Here is a 16,341-nt window from a genome sequence, read left to right as displayed (position 1 = left end):
GGGGTTGGTCTAGATGACCTTTAAAGGTCTCTTCCAACCCAAAGTATTCTATGATTATATGATTCTATTCTATGATTCTTAGACTATGTCTTCAAAAGGCCATTTAAAAAAAGAGGCAGAAAAACATAGCAAAATACATGGAATAAGCAACTCTTTGAATAGACTTAAGAGTCTGGAATTTCATATAAACATTTCCAGCACTGCTAATGCACATACTTTGTTGTTGTCTTAACAGCCTTGAGGCTATTGTTACAGGACAAAAACATAGCTTTAAGGTGGGACACGAGAAGAGTCAGAATCAACTATTTCACTTGGAACAGAGGTGTTAACTGTATCCACACAAGTTTTTGACACAGCTCAATGATCTATATAGTATTTCCCCAAAATGCAAGCTCTGAGAACTGGCCAGCAGACTCAGAGGCACATTTTCAGCATATGGATGTAGCAGCACCTCACCTTACAAGAAGCCTAAATCAAGTCAATGACAGGTCAGATATCTAAGCAAAAAGCATGATTTGCATTTTCCAGTTCAGTGTGGTTCCATGGGAAATGCAGAGGATACTTCCACACACTTCAGGACTTTCTTCCTCCAGGGAAGAACACAGTTGTTTGGACAGGATGCACAGTCCAACAGCCGAACATCTCCTCTACCTGCACCCTGCCAATTGCTTAAAGCTTAAGTCATGACTGTCACTTCCACATGAATGCAAGAGGAAAACTGGTGTTGTCACCTGCCATGCACAAACACCATAGCTGATTCCACTACATCAATACAGCCTGAAAAGGGAGAAGAGTCAGGTGCCTCTGACTGCCAGAAGCTGGTCATCTTCTCTATCTGGTCAGAGGACGGCCATGCATAAAAGCACAATTTTTAAGTTCAGCAGGATGTGGTCATTACAAGGGGGGGGGGGGGGGGGAAGGATTTTTGCGAGGCAAATCAAGGAGTAAAAAAGATTTTTTTAAAAAATATTATTACCTTTCACAGACAATGGAATACTAAAAGGGGTGTGAAAAAGACAGGTTAACTGTTACAGCTAAGCCCACCTGCACAGTGGACACAGACATTCCTGGGGAAATTAATCCCAACTAAATAATGCCATCAATCTAAAGCAGATCACTTAAACCAAACCAAGACCTTGCTCATTCATAGTTAAAAGTGGCCTTACATTGACTAAACAGAATTCACGTCCAAAGTACATTTGGTTACCTCCAAATACCTAGGTGCAGTGCTCTTAAAAATAAGTAAAACGAGTCACTCGACAGACAGGAACACAAGGAGGATTGTGCCACATGAAAATTTAATCTTTTTCGCTTCTTCAGGGGTGAGGAGGATAGGGGTCAGATGGGAAAAGGTTAGGAGAAGACAGCCTTCCGAACATGCAACCGAAGAGTGATGTGCACTAAACAGGGTGTGATCAAAAACCACCAAAATCAGAGACAAAAGAACCACCCTATAAAATGAATATTCCAGCGAACGTACCACATCTCTCCACAGCAGTGAAGCAGCACTGCAGCAATTTCTCTGCCCTCAGTCCTAGACTGCTTAAATCCCTCCACAGGGAGGAGACAAGCAAGCTACCACTAAATACTTGTGAAGAATACGCTGCCTCACCAGGCGTACCCCTCTTCAGAACAGACAGCTGATTGCTTTACTAATACTTTTTCAACTAATTTCTACTTGTGTTTAGATGAAGGGCAGACCCAGTCAAATCAAAGTGAATTATCCTGGTTTGTATTTTTGCTTTTTGGATGCATTTAAATAGCATGCGATAACCTTTACGATGCGTTAATTACTTCACTTTTATTACTTTTGCTATACTTTTTAATTTATGATTTTATCAGGGCATTTAATAAAAACAGAAAATAAAAAAGTATTTTAAGTAATTTTAATTACATGTGCCACTAAAAAGCTTTTTAAAAAGCTTCCAAAAATGTCTCGAGTTAAGCAGTCGTTGTATGAAGGAAATACTATGGACAGTTAGTGAGCTGAATCAATCACTCTGGATTGGTCACAAAGTCTGTCAAAATTTTAGGATTAGTACAATTCTGTCAGACTTCACTTCATAAGAGAAGCTTCTCTTTTCCCCAGCTTCTTCTGGTTTTCAACACTGAACAAACTGAGTAAGAGGAGTAATTGTAAAGAAAATACCATTTGTTCCAGAAGAGGCTACTGTTGTCTAACGCCGCTTTCAAACAGTGAACTTTCACAAACTCGTTCCAAGTGCTTAGCTCATGACTTCCGTCCGTGAAGCAGTTCAAATTCAATCCTTTGGCAACAAATATATACTACTTAAGAATTACTTTTTTTAATTCTTTGAATGCAAGTAGATGCTATACTTAGATTTTAACAAGTTATATTCATATATTTCCCTAATGTAATTTTTAATTCAAAAATCTCCCTGTCCTGTTCTCTACATCCTCAAGCTGAACATTCCCTCAAAGTTCCCACACTCCACGCCAATAAACCACACTGAAAATAGATTAACCTTTTGTCTAGTCTTATCACTGAGAACCTTTGTGCAACGTAATACAAAAAGCACAACAGAAAGTACTCCGTATCTCTTATAAGATAGGGAACATTAAGTACAGAATAGCAAAAAAATTACCATAAATGTCATTTAATTTACAACGTTGAACCTGATTTTTTTAACACTAATAACCACATAATACAGGTGTTCTCAAACCTTTGCATACTTTTAATAACTCTCATTTATTTCAGCATAGTAATCATAATCAGTAAGATTCTGCTATCCTCTCATATTCCCTCCTCTTATAAAGAAAATCTAGAATCAGATACTTAGGTAAGCTTTCTTAAATATCAAAATGCTTTTCTTATTAACACTTTGCAGAATACTTATTTATTAAATATTTGTCAGTTTGTTCCCCCCCGCATCCCAGTGTTCATTTGTTTATGTTTTACATTTTTATGTCACCCATGTGGGTTTTGACACCTACTAGGAGCAGCACTGATACCATCCTCCAGTCACCTGCTCTAGAGCCCACAGCAGAGACAGGTGACCTGCTCATGAAGCAGCCCCTGAACGACTGCCTAAGATTTTTAGGCAAATATAAGAAAATTTTAAAATGGTGCTGATGAGCAGTTTCAAGAACAAATGTGAAACAGAAGTTGTAACCTGACCTTCACTGAGTCTTCCCTGCTTGCTTCTTAAAAAAAAAAAAAAAAAAAAAGAGGGCTAAGGGCCCTGACTTAAATCTTTCATATTCTTTGTGTTTTAGCTCAAAATACTTAAAGGTATCTTGTACAAACATACAGGTAATATGTAGACAACTATTTGTGTGGAGATTGTTAAATGCAATTTTATTACACCCTTATTTTCCAAGGTAATTATTCCCAAGGCATTCTTACAGTCAAAAGACATAGCCTTTTTTTTTTTTTTAAAACCAAGCTTTGTAGTTTTATCATTCGTTTATTCCAGAAGATTAAACCAGTCTCAAATGCATGAATAGCCTCATCCATAACCCACTGAATTAAACAGCTTTGCAGCAGGATCAAAGTGGGAAACAGAATGAAGTGAGAAATAGTCCATCTTGATAAGGTATTCATTAATGGCGATTCAAAATGCTATCTTTTTTAGCTGCTATTAAAAATATTTGCACAACCAATGCACTTATGTTGTGGTGTCCATACAACCATACTAGGTGATATATGTAATATAAAACAACAAGTTTAACTACTATTTTATATTTCAATTTCCTATAGAGCTGAGATGAAAAATTTTCTTCCGTTACAGAAGACAAATTTATTCTTAGACTGACATGTTTCATTAATTACTATTTATAGAGAAGTGATCAATTACTATTTTAGTTTATTTCAACTTAGCCATTTTTCTATGAGCGTATTTTCTTATTAGGTATTTCCCTACCCCAAGCATCTATCTCTGTGCAGGGAGATAGAGGGATCACTAGTCACAACAGGCATGACTCCAAGCAGTCACTGGATGGTGTCCAAGAATTAGAGCTGCACATGCAGAAGCGTACAAGAGAGTTAAGAAGTTGAAGGGCTTTCTGTCCATACATGTTTCTATGAGGGAAAAGGCTGCAGCAAGTTCAGACTACTTTTGGCATACAGTTTTCAGAACTGGACTACCTGAACATGATCTTATACTTTCACTGTAACCTCCTGAGAAGAGATGGAAAGCAAGAGAAAGTCTTTTTGATGTCATTTTCAGAGCTCCAGTTGTAAAACCATGAGTAGCAGTGCACGTGATCAGCCTAAGGCTGGGGGGAACCCTAAGAAATGCTGCAAGAAAACTGGCACGCAGTTGTCATATGGGAGATGGGAAAAAGCTGATGGTCCTGAAAAGTAGCACATGTGGTAAACAAGTATGTTAGAGAAGTACTTTTCTTGTTTCAGTGTTTTCATAGTCAGTGTAAGTCAACATGACATGTTATAAACAGAAGCAGACATTCTTAAGACCCTAGGTTCCCTCACAATTAAAGAGGAATTCACAACCACACTCAAACCCAAAAACAATCAGTAACCAGACAAGAAAATTAAGCATGTTGCTGAGTTTCAAAACACATCTGAAGAAGTTTCAGGCCAACAACTTTAAAGTTACTTTCCCAGAGAGAGAGGTCCAAGGCAGATCACACTCAAGTTCCTCCACTAACCTCCCAGCCCCCAAACCAAAGGACACTCACAGAAGACACCTCTTCTGTGATTACAGGACTTTTGTCACAAAGGAAGACATTAGAGTAAGTTTATCTGAGCCAAAACACTCCTTTCGAGTTCCTACTTAGGAAGGCTTTCAAGGAACAACTTCGCAGTCATATGCTAACCTACATAATTTGTCTCTCCCTATCCTTTTCACCACTTTGCAGAAGAAAAGAACAAGCGACTGCTTAAGCTCAGCTGCAACCAAATATCAAACCATGGCTTTAGGCAGGAGATTACAAGCCAGAGAGTTTCAATCATTGCTGTTAGAAACTTTACAAATGAAAAAAAAACAACCCAAGAAGCAGCATGTCATTAAATTCCATCCTAAAATTATGAAACTCCTACCCTTTCATGAAAATTTACATACTCCACATGACTTTAAAGATCGGGGTTCATTCAGGCAACGTACTTCATTTCTGCCACACACAGACAGTCCTACCCTACACCAGAAATACATGAGCGCTCAGTAGTTCTTGTATCTGTATTTCCTTCTCCTATCTGTCAGCTGAAAACGTTGGCCTTCACTGTGGTAGATAATTTCCAAGTCACATAATTAGCACAGTTTTGGCTGTTAATTAACCTCTTAAAAGAAGAACAGAACAAGAAAAACATACCCTAATGTTTCTGCCTGTTCTGAACCTTGCTTGTTACGGGTCATTTTCATTGTTTCTTACCTAGTGAAAAAACAAGTCAGTGCAAATATACACCAAAGCAGTTGCCACCTCACTTCTGCAGCCACACTATACACTATGCAAAGTTAAGAACTTGGCATTCTGAACAGGCATCCTGTGATGATGCATTGCTTCACAGCCACGCTACACGTCACTGCACTCCACACAACAGCAGGTCATGAAATCTTGAGGTCAAGTTACATCATTCCAATGATTCCTCCTCTTTTCTTCAATTATCCGTCCTACTTCTACAAGTCACTTTTCCCAAAAATAAGTGGTGTCAGGCAACACAAGGGAAGTACTAGTGGGCACTGTAGTCATGATATATATTAACAAAAAAAAAAAGGGGGTGGGGGGGTTTTGTGAACATGTCTAAAGCACGTGTATTTCAGAAGAGGCAATAAGAGCTCCTACAGCTTAGAAGGGGGAACTCTAGCAGACATTTCTGAGATCTTTTCTGCAGGTGCATTCATTCTGTCTTTGGGTTCAGTTAACTGTGGCTGACTGCTGCCACAAGACCGAGCTTCAGGCCTAGAAGATTTATTTCTGCTTGTGGCCATTCAGGAAGCAAAGAGCCGATTTTCTAAAGAACTTATTCCAGAACGACAATTCCAAAACGACTTTGCAACACCTCCAACCAGCATGGAGGAGAGCGCTGCTAATACCGGTATGGCAAGCTTCCAGGGAAAGGGAGCTGAACTTCTCCTCTGACAGTCTCCACAGACACCGCTGGCATTGCTATTCCTCCTGTCATTCGAACAGATACTATTTCTTTGGCTTATGTAAATTCCAGTGAAGAGCTTTATAGAAGGAAACATATCTCACTGCTCCCCCATGTAAGGGGTTGGATGTCGAGACAGGAAACCAGTACGATACCCTAAATGCTTACGGTATTTTCTACAGCCACTGCAACAGCAAGAGAGCCTTCCAGATGAAGCTTAGGTTGAAATGCAAAGATGTAATCAACAGCTTTTTAACATTCATGCTAGTTTTTCTGCAAAATTCTTCTACTACTTGTGGGCACAGTCACGAACCATGGTACCTCTACTTTGATGCTAGTAGTTATTCTTTAGTTATGTATGCAATAAGTTTAATACTTTAACAACTACTAAAGCAGTTCTAACACATATGCAGAGCATTGCAGGAATTTTATCAACCTTCAGGTGAGGAAACCTCACAACTAATCTGTTCAAATGCAAACTATAGAAAAAAAATCGCAATTTTTTTTTAAGTAATTATGGCTTGTTAGATGTTGTGAGTCTTAAAAAAAAAGCCAATTCACAATGTGCAAAGTTGAAGCCTTTTCAAAAATAAAAGATGTGACTGCATGCAGCTATATTTGTCCTTCCAAGACGACAAATTTGATACACTTGACTCAAAACCATTTTTTGTACCTCTGGGTATAGAAAAACAGTAGAAAGCAATCTTCCCTATATTATTCACAGTGTTAGTTCGAGACTACAGATGCTGGAGAGTCTCCTTCCTGTGCTGTAGAAAGGTGCAGCAGGTAAAAAAAAAGAACCACAGTCTTGACGTCATTGCAAACAGAGCTCCACAGGGTAGCTGGATACCTATTGGTTTTTGGATGATCCTTGACTATGAAGCTCTGAATTTCATCAGAAGAGCTTTGCTGTTCACTGATACTGACAATCTGTGATATCCTAACCATTTCTGTCCTTCTTGTTCTCATTCTAGTGCTTTACAAATCCCTTCTTCACCTTTCTTTTACTCTCATTATGAAGACCTTCTCCTCTCTTGAGCTCCATTTCTTCTGGAGTAGATTGACTATTTACATCCCTGATTGCAGTAATTATAATTTGTTAAACTTATGGTAAAAAGAGTAGACAAATGTCTATAGACAAAACATAAAATGTTACTTATTCTTTACTTAAAAAGTTCTATTTTAATAGACCTCAATCTGTGACTTAAGTAGTCTTAGATAATAATCTTGAAATGGCTGTGTGCTTGTGGATGGCAAGAAACAGAAAACATAACATCATGGGGTAGGACTGGGAGAAATAAATTATGAGCTGGGTGGTTACTAAGGATCAGGAATGATGCAGGACAGTAATGGCATTTGCAACCTTGCAGGTGACAGAGAAGTGAGAAGAGAAAGTGTTCTACAAGTCTTCCTTAATACTGAAAATTATTAAAAAAAACTATTAAAAAAAGCAACAGATACAGCAGAGCTGTAAAACAAAATACTGCTCCTGGAACTCAGACAGGAGCAAAGGAAGTGAAAACTATCGGGCAGTACCAATACAGGGTTCTAATTTGGCAACGAGATTGCACAGCAACACAGTATCAAGCATAAGACCTCTTTCTACTGATCCTCATGGTTTAGCAAACATAGCAGGAACTGAACAGAACTCTGCGGTTACAAAGGAATGGAGGCGAGGGGTAGGGAATTCCATTAACGTGCTATTTCTGAAGTGTCCTTGTACCACGACTTGGGACGTTTCACTAATTCAAAACAATGAGTAATAACATAACCAGAAAAATAATGTTAGCATTTTTTTTCCTTCATCTGCTTATTTTATGTGTGCCTTTCCTTCATTTTAACCTATCAACAGTACTTTGTGGGGTGATGCTGGTGAGAGAATGAAGTGTTAGCAGAGGTAGAGAAAAAGTAACAGACACCACACAGATCTGAGGCAGGAAAGAGACATCGAGTGCTCAGGATGAAAATAAAGACTTTGTATAGACTACCTGCCCACTATCATAAGCAATGGACAGAAGAAGCAGATGACCTAAAGATGGGACAGGAGAGAATACCAATTACCCCTAACATTATACAAACCTGAGTCTGCAGCAATGGATTTAAATGACTATACTATGCATTAGTTACAGATTATGTTAGTATATAAATAACTATGGAACTTCCTGAAAGTGTTTTTTTTTTTTCCCCCAGTTCAGCTGTCTATGACTCAAATAGGTCCTTCAGCTATGAGCTAGGTAGATCCTTGGTTGCTTGTACTGCCTGCTGCTGGATGACCAGGTTCCTGAATGGGAGGTTCCACTTCCTCCCTGTTAGAGGTACCAGTATAGATGGAGCTATAAAAATGTAGAGGACAAACAGCAAAATCTTGAAACAAAACATTGAATTCTTCATGACTGCTAGAAATTCTGCAAGCTCTAAAAAGGCTCATTTTGGCCTCAATGCTTTAACTACTGCAATTTCATTCTCATTTTGTCATGCTGACTAGAATCCTTGCTTGTGCCCCCTTCTCTTCCTTCATTAAGGTACGGTTCTATCTTTGCTTTGCCAAAATAAAAAAAAAAAAAAAAATCCAGATGTACCCATGCTTTCTTCTCTGCACTGGATGGAAGTGAAGTACAGGATTTCAGCACAAAGTGAGAGGGAACCTCAAGTATAATTGCATGATTGCAGAATGACCAAGAATAACTTATAAGCAAATGCTCATCAGCTGGAATTAGGAAGGCCGTTAAGTGACAGTTCATTGTTTGAAAGTATGGAAACATTAAACATTTAGGATAGCTTCACAACAGTTCAGAACACAGTCAGAAATAGACTAACCCATGCAAACAGGCAAAGTTATGTACAAAACCTAAACATTCACTAAGTTCTCCTAATATGAGTCAGTTTATGATTAAGATGCCTTCTTTCCTACTCTGGAGCAGGAAAGCTTTTCTCCCCCCATCCCTGTAAATGTAGTTCTGAAGTTTAACAACATAAGTGTAAGCAAAGTGGTTTGTTTTTTTTCTTGTTTTACCCAAAACCGCAGTGTTAGAATAGGCAGACCTTTGCTTTACACTTCTCAAATTCAAATATATTTTCAGTAATTTAGTGAGAAAAAATATTTAAGTGTTCAGCCTGCCCTAAATAGGCAGGCTTTAGTCATGTAAACAACAATCTACTTACATGGTATTGTTCACTCAATTCACATACATACATTACTGTAGAAATAATCAATGAAAATCTAAGATTATATTCAATTCACAGTAAAGAGCATCTCATTGTTACAGGAGACAAGTCATTAGGTGCTTCAGCTAATAAGTAGTTCCTCAATCTACAAGGATGCTACAGACCAACTATTTTGCCCCTCTTTCACTTGCGTATCACTGCTGGTGCTTTCTCTTTAACCCACCCAGCTGGCTACAAGTCTCATCTGCCTTTCTCTCCCAACTACTCAGTCCCACCACTCTTGCATTAGCTCTAGTTTTTTTTTCTAGCTGAAATGGGTCAGTGCTGTGTAATTCATCAACGCCTGAGCAATTGCAACTGAATTAACATGGTTAAACTGGTATATTCCCACCCCTTGCAAGAGTGCTAGTGTCATTACGAAGGAGAGGAGGAATAATATTCCCTGATATTTCGGTGCTTAAATATTAAGATTCTGTCCTCATCTGCACAAAGGATAGCACCAAGACATCTTATTTCAGATTCATCTTCAAATGCCAGATTAGAACTTGTCCTCCACCCCCAACAATGAAGGAAAACAAAACCCCCAAGAATCAGCACTGTAAGCATGCTCCCAGCACTTAGCGATGGACTGCTTTGTTTATTTTTTTATTGATGTGAAATGTTTTGTGATTCGTATTGTGATACAGGTTATTTAAACACAAACATTATAAATAACTTTGAAATGGTTAGTCACTGTAACTAAGGCAACGAGTCTCCCACTCAATTTCCAGAAATAGGAATAGAGGTAAGAACAAAATATAAAGTTGGCAGGAGCAAGAAAACAAGTGATCAAATATTAATTTGACCTCAGGAAGGCCCAGCTGACTACAGAAAATAAAAGGTACTGCAGCTGAGAAACAAACTAGCTGCTAAAGATGAAGTGAAGGATATGGAATGTATAGTACCAAAGATATTTAATTTCAGTCATCTTATTCCACAACCCATTTCAGTGAATGGAAACAAGGACAGAAATTTGGGAATGTAACAATCCACATCAGACAGCAGATTGCTAGTTCAGAGTCTCAGCAGCTACTAGCTTCCTACAGGAATCATCGACTTTTTTGTGGGTGCTAAGGAAGTCACTTCTTCATAGACAAGCGCACATTTGCCTCATTTTCCCCCCCCTGATACTTGCCTCCAAGTAATCGTCACTAACCTTTGATGCTATCTACATGAATAGACCTTTATACCCTCACAGAAGGCCACTGAGTTAACAGGATCTGCCATAAGGATCTGACTGCAGAATCAAGGCTTGCTTTGTTTCTCCCCCACCTTTTTTTTAAAAAAAAAAAAAAAAAAAAAAAGAAGGAAAAAGAAGTTTATTTTCTTGACTGAGAAGAACTGCTTGTTCACAAGTCAGAAGTTCCAGAGTTATCACCAGGGAATCTGATCCCCCAAAACGAATGTGCCATAGAACCAGGTTCTCTCAACACATTCTAATGGAAGGGCTGGTAATTGCTTTGTATAACAAGATAAATGAGTTCAAGTTACTCAAAGTTTTCCATCAATTAAAGAAACTTATCTTTTCAGTACATTTGAGTTCTTAGCCTGGGAACACAAGAATTAACAGTAAGACTTAAGGTGTCTTGATAAGTATTACAACTTCCTATTTTAGTTACCTTTATACAGTTAAAACAGATTAGATGCAAACTTTAGGAAGAACATGTGATGGAGAATAGAGCACAAAGAGTGGTTCTCAACTTTAACAAGATTCCCGAAAATAATGTTTTTTTAAAGAACAGTAACTTGAAAGTAACTTCTACCCCCCAAAATTAAACACGTATCTCATTAGTCTATGCCTGAACAGAATTTGTAGAGCAATACCACGTAATTCCATTCCCACCATATCCCTCCCTCATCGAACAGCAGCAGCTCCTTTTCATCACCACAGGAGACCATTCCTCCTCTTAGTTTAACAAGGAACTAGTTGGGACATTTATTCTTGGCATGAATTCTAAAAGAATCAAGTCTAACACTGGCAGTAATGAAAATAGCAACCATAGAGGCACTCAGAGCGTTCACTATGACACTGCAAACATTTGTTTAACTGCCAATTGAACAAGATCCATCTTAGCTAAGAGAAAGATATAAATGACCAGTAAAGAAGTCAGTGCTCTCACTGTTCAAGGACTTTCAAGATAAGTAGTCACTCTAATATCCTCATGCAGTTGTTCATACTCCGATCCTTTCCACTCACATCTGACTTCTGAGAATAAATGCATTGCCTCAAGCACAGTCTAGCAGTCATACAGAAAAGTCCCGTACAAATTCCTTTCAAATGCCCATTATTATGAGCCCTAAGATTTCCTCCTATTACATATTTAAGATTCAGAGAAAACAGGAAATGCATAATTAAAACTATGATGTACTGAAAGAAAAAAAATAAAGCTTTACCAACTATAATGATGCTGCATCCAATGAGTTTTGCCACAAATTGTTATATAGCTGCAAAATTAAAGAAAAAATTCAGCCAGCTTTGATCAGAACTTCATGCATGTCAACAAAACTATACTGAAATGTAGGCTTATGCTAACCTAAAAGACAACCTGTAGGCACATACACAGGTAAGGCTTATAACAGAAAAGCAACGAATCCCTCGGTTGTTAGGCAATCCAAATTTCCCCTACCCACTAAGAAAAATTAGGCTGTCAATTACTCCTTAGGTGTAAGAGAGACTAACTCGCAACCCTTTAAAGCAAGAATTTACCTGTTCTGGGAAACAGTTAATGTACCTAGAAACTATGACTGAATAGCAAAAAACCAGAAGACACTTAGCCTTTCACAGTTAGCTATGAAGAGCTGAGAGGGCTTTTATACAGGAGACCAAGGCATACCATTATGGAGACACACAAGCAAGTTACTCCTTTTTCTTCCCCCACCCCACACCTTCCCCTCCAAACAAAAAAAAAGGCCTGATAAAACATCAGTGAACCTTGACCTAAACTCTGCTTTCACTGCAGTTTCAGAGTAGCACAGTGTTTCAGGAAGAAACAAACTTTTATAGCCTCCGTCTCACTTGGCATTTTAGTAGTTAAAGCAGCTTCTCATCTAGAAGAACCTGGTATGCAAGCACTGATCTATGGAGACAGTATGAAGGCAAACTGGAGAGCAAATACCTTACTCATAAGGTACACTTACTATATTTTTCATCTCCACCTTGAATGGCTTAACTTTCAGTGACAGAATTTGCAGATTTGCTTTCTCTGTTTTTAAACATGTCTAACTTTGCACAACAAACGAAGAGCAACGAGAACAATCTACAGCTTCTAACTTGACACTTGAATGATTGCTCTTTCTATCCCAGAGTTAAAGTTTGCTATTGTGCATTACAGGTATCAACTTCGCTCAATATAGTTCAATTTAGCTTCAAATGCAATTTTTGCAAATATGGCTTATGGGTTTGTTTGATACCTAATATACTTTGAAAACAAACTTAAGTCACTTCTGAAAGTGCAATGTACACCCTGAATTATTTCAAAACTTTGAAAGATATTCCTACCTCGTAGGATTGCAAAGCAGTAAAGCTCAAGCAGTGTTAACACAAATTTGTAGAGAATGTACCTGCTGGCTGCTTGTTGAACCCAAGGAAAGGCCTACTCTTCTCAGTGCATGGAAAACCTTTATTCTGAAAGTTAAACATATCAAATCAGCCTCCAAAGACAACCAAATATTTGAGCTTCACAAACACATTAAGCATCTGTAGGATCAAAGTTTTGTTTATCAGTGTACTAAGTAAATTAAATCAACTGCAAGCGGAACTGGGATTTCACCCTCTGAGCTCAACTAAGAGCATCAGAGCAGAATTTCTCACCTCATTGTAAGTTCTCAAGTGCTGCTTTTATGCCAGCTTGCAGTAACTTGAAAAACTAAACTAAACCAAGTGTAAGAAAATATCAAGCTGCTTGTATGCCATAAGTCTGCCTCTCCTCAGCGTAATTCTGACACTTAAATCAGTAATGCAGAGCCCTTCTATATTATCAAAGAACAAAATCAACAGGTTTATGTTGATTTGGGAAAAAAATAATCTTGAGAACTACATTAAAGTAATACTTTATTTAGTAGAATTTTTGTCCCAAAAGTTATTAATCTGTCTGACTGTTGTAGAAGGAAATTAGCAAACCGCTTCCCTCCGTCACACTAGCTGAACAGTACAAACAACAGAGCAGCCTTTGCGCTCCCCCATGAAACACAGCCACCACTGAAGGAAGACAGACTCACTATAGGGACTACAAACACACATGACAATTTACTTTGTTCTGAATGAACACATCACTATGAAGCAAAGTATATGGTTCATGCAAACAAGAAGCCCATTTCATGAAATACTGAAGATAAACACCTCTACTTTCATATTGGACCATGGGCTGGTTTTTATAACGAGCCGGTGGTGTTATAATCTTAGCGTAGCATCTAGTCCTGAAGTCAAGACATTTTGCAGCATACTGCACAACAACACTGACCTGGAGGAATTCTCTGTAATTAGCAAAACAGAGATATCCCATGTTAATATGATTCCTCGTGATTTCTGGCATTCTTAAAGAACGCAATTTTAACAGAATTTAGTTTGTAGTAACCGATTTATCAAGCGACTGACACTTATCCAGCAGAAATACAGCTGCTGCTAAAAATCACTCCCTCTGCAAAAGTCTCTTCAAAACCATCACTCCCCTCCCTCCCTCCCTCCCTGCCCCCTTTCCCTGGCCCTACCAACCCCCTTTTAAGTGAAAGAATACTTCAATTCCCAGTGTGTCAGTGCACCTTTACAGATCCATGAAGCCTCTCAAAAAATCCACCTCATTAACTTCTGGGTTAAAACTTGCATTACGATAGAAGCCGAAAGCGTCACATACATTACTATGTCAGACCAGTGGTCCCACATAGTCCAGTACTTCACCTCAGCCACCAGTCAACAGGAGGATCCTTCCCAGAAGAAAAGTTCTGAACTACAGTACTTTCATGTTAACATAATCACGATGGCTTTTTTGCAAGTTATTTCACAATGATTACTTGCAGAAGAGTTGTATTTCTTGATTTTAACAGAAGGGCTTATTTAAAAGAGATGATGAACAAGTGTTCATTTCTGTGGAGCGCCTCCCATAGAAGAACAGTAATGAAGCCTAAAAAGAAGCCTAACTCAAAGACACTAAATGTATTTCGGGTCCACAATCGTTCCTCATTCATAGATGAATGAAGTTCTAAAAAAGTATGAGACTTCACTAAGTTTACATCCAATACAGCAGAACATAAAGATCCCAGCCCCATACTGCTAAACATTTTTTAGAACAAAATCCCAAGGGACCGTGGAACCTAAGCGTAAAAAGACAGAGGTATATGCAGACTGATGAAAGGACTAGCAGGTAACGATGAGCTGATACCGATCAGCATAATAAACGGACACAGGATACCAGTTGCCTAACCACTGCCAAGTTTCTAGGTGTTTTTTTTCTGTGGGGCTTTTTTTTGGGGGGGGGTGGGGTCTCCAAGCAGTACAGTCTTAAGGAAGAGTATCGAGGAGACCAACAGCAGGGTGTATGAGTTTTTACAGAGAATGTGGTCTAACGCACATAAAACCACGAGAAAATATGTTTTCTAGCAAGCATCTTTACACCCAGCAAACTGGCAGAGCAGACCCTCCCACCTTTGTATCTTGCTACTGCACAGGAGACAATAGGTAGGACAGGGGAGACACCAGAAAAGGACAGAGCAGCAAAGACAAGTATTTTTCACAAGCTGGGATGGAAACCGAAGAGTCTAGCAAACAAAGAAGGGTGTGATGTGATGAAGCAACACACCACTAAAGGCACGAAAAACCTTCTGGTTTTCAGAAGGGGGGCACGGACTCGGGGAAGGTATGTCAAGACCACGGAGAAGAAAGATACAGCAGTCAAACAAAAGATTCTAAAGGCCTGAAAGGGAAAGGTGGTGCGCGAAAGGACGAGCAGGCAGCTCTCGGGCACGTGAAACAGCGAACGGCGGCACTGCCTCGGTCCGGGTCCGGGTCCGGGAGGAGAGGAGCCAGCTCCCGTTGCCGGGCACGCCGCCTTCCGCCGCGGCTCCCGAGCCGCCGCAGCCGGGTGTCTCCAGATCTGTCCCCTCACACCGGGCAGTCCCTCAGGCCCAGGCTCCCTCGCGCTACCCCAGCGGCGCCCAGAGACCTTTCCCTTCCCAAAACACAAGCGCGGGGCAGGGCTGGCCCGGGGCAGCCCGCAGACCCCCTCGTCACAGCCCCCCCCCCCCCCCCGGGCCTCTCCTCCGCTCCCGAGGCGGAGGGCACGGCAGGGACCCGCGGCCAAGGCAGCCCCGCGCGGGCAGGGCGCCGTCCTTGCCTCCGCCCCGGAGCCGGCCCGCCACCGCGGCGGGGAGGGGAGGGCAGAGCAGGGGGCGGGCGGGCTCCCGCGGCCACCTGTTAGGCCCGATACCTGCGCGGGGCGGCGGCCCCCGCCCGCCCAGCGGGGCCACCGAGGGGGCACCCACGCCCGCACCGGGAGCACATGGCGCCTCCCGCCGCCGGGCGGGCGCCATCCAGCCCCAGCCCCAGCCCCGTCCCCGCCGGGCCGCGGCAGCAGCCATGCTGCCTCCCCTTGCCCGCCGCCTGTCACACACGCACGCACAGGCACACCACAGCGAGGAGGGGGCGGGGAAGGGCGCGCAGCCGCCGCGCCCGGCGGCACCGGGAGCGGAGGGGAGAGGCGGGCGACGGCAGCCGCCCCCGCGCACCCACCTGCTCGCGGAGTTTGAGGAACACCATGGCGAGGCCGCCGCACCGACCGGCCGCCGCCTCCGGCCACCAACGACTCGGCTCCGCTCACTGCCCCGCCCCCCCCGCCGCCCGCGCGCGGGCCACGCCCCCCTCCTCGCCCGCCGCCGCCGCGGCCGCCGGCGCCACCCCGCGCCGGGGCCTCGCGCCGAGCTCGCGGGCGGCGGCTCGCGGCGGGCCCGCCAGGGGCGGGGCCTTCTCCCGCCCCGCCCCTCCGGCCCCGCCCCGGCGCCCCGCCCCGGCGCTCTCCTCGCGCTCCCGAGGAGCTTCCTGAATTAACCGCCCGCCGGCATCAAAGGCGTCCGCCCGC

The 16,341-nt window shown here is 41.6% G+C and overlaps 1 protein-coding gene across 2 annotated transcripts in view; it reads right to left on the bottom strand.

The window, feature by feature from the left end:
* ANKRD28 (ankyrin repeat domain 28) overlaps positions 1-16,073 on the bottom strand; it is a 134,552-nt gene extending 118,479 nt beyond the window's left edge. The window contains exons 1-2 of one of the 2 annotated variants that reach the window (XM_076331240.1): positions 15,996-16,073; positions 12,836-12,899 (exon numbers count right to left, since the gene is read on the bottom strand). Coding sequence is in view for 1 of the 2 variants with exons in the window: in XM_076331238.1 (XP_076187353.1) it covers positions 15,996-16,022 (27 nt within the window). In the remaining variant the exon portion in view is untranslated. The remainder of the gene's footprint in view (positions 1-12,835; positions 12,900-15,995) is intronic. The other variant, XM_076331238.1, reaches the window with a different exon arrangement.
* Positions 16,074-16,341: the final 268 nt, after the last annotated feature.

This window comes from Aptenodytes patagonicus, chromosome 2 (genome assembly GCF_965638725.1).
Source record: "Aptenodytes patagonicus chromosome 2, bAptPat1.pri.cur, whole genome shotgun sequence".
Classification (NCBI taxonomy): domain Eukaryota; kingdom Metazoa; phylum Chordata; class Aves; order Sphenisciformes; family Spheniscidae; genus Aptenodytes; species Aptenodytes patagonicus.
This window is presented reverse-complemented; position numbering and strand designations above follow the sequence as displayed.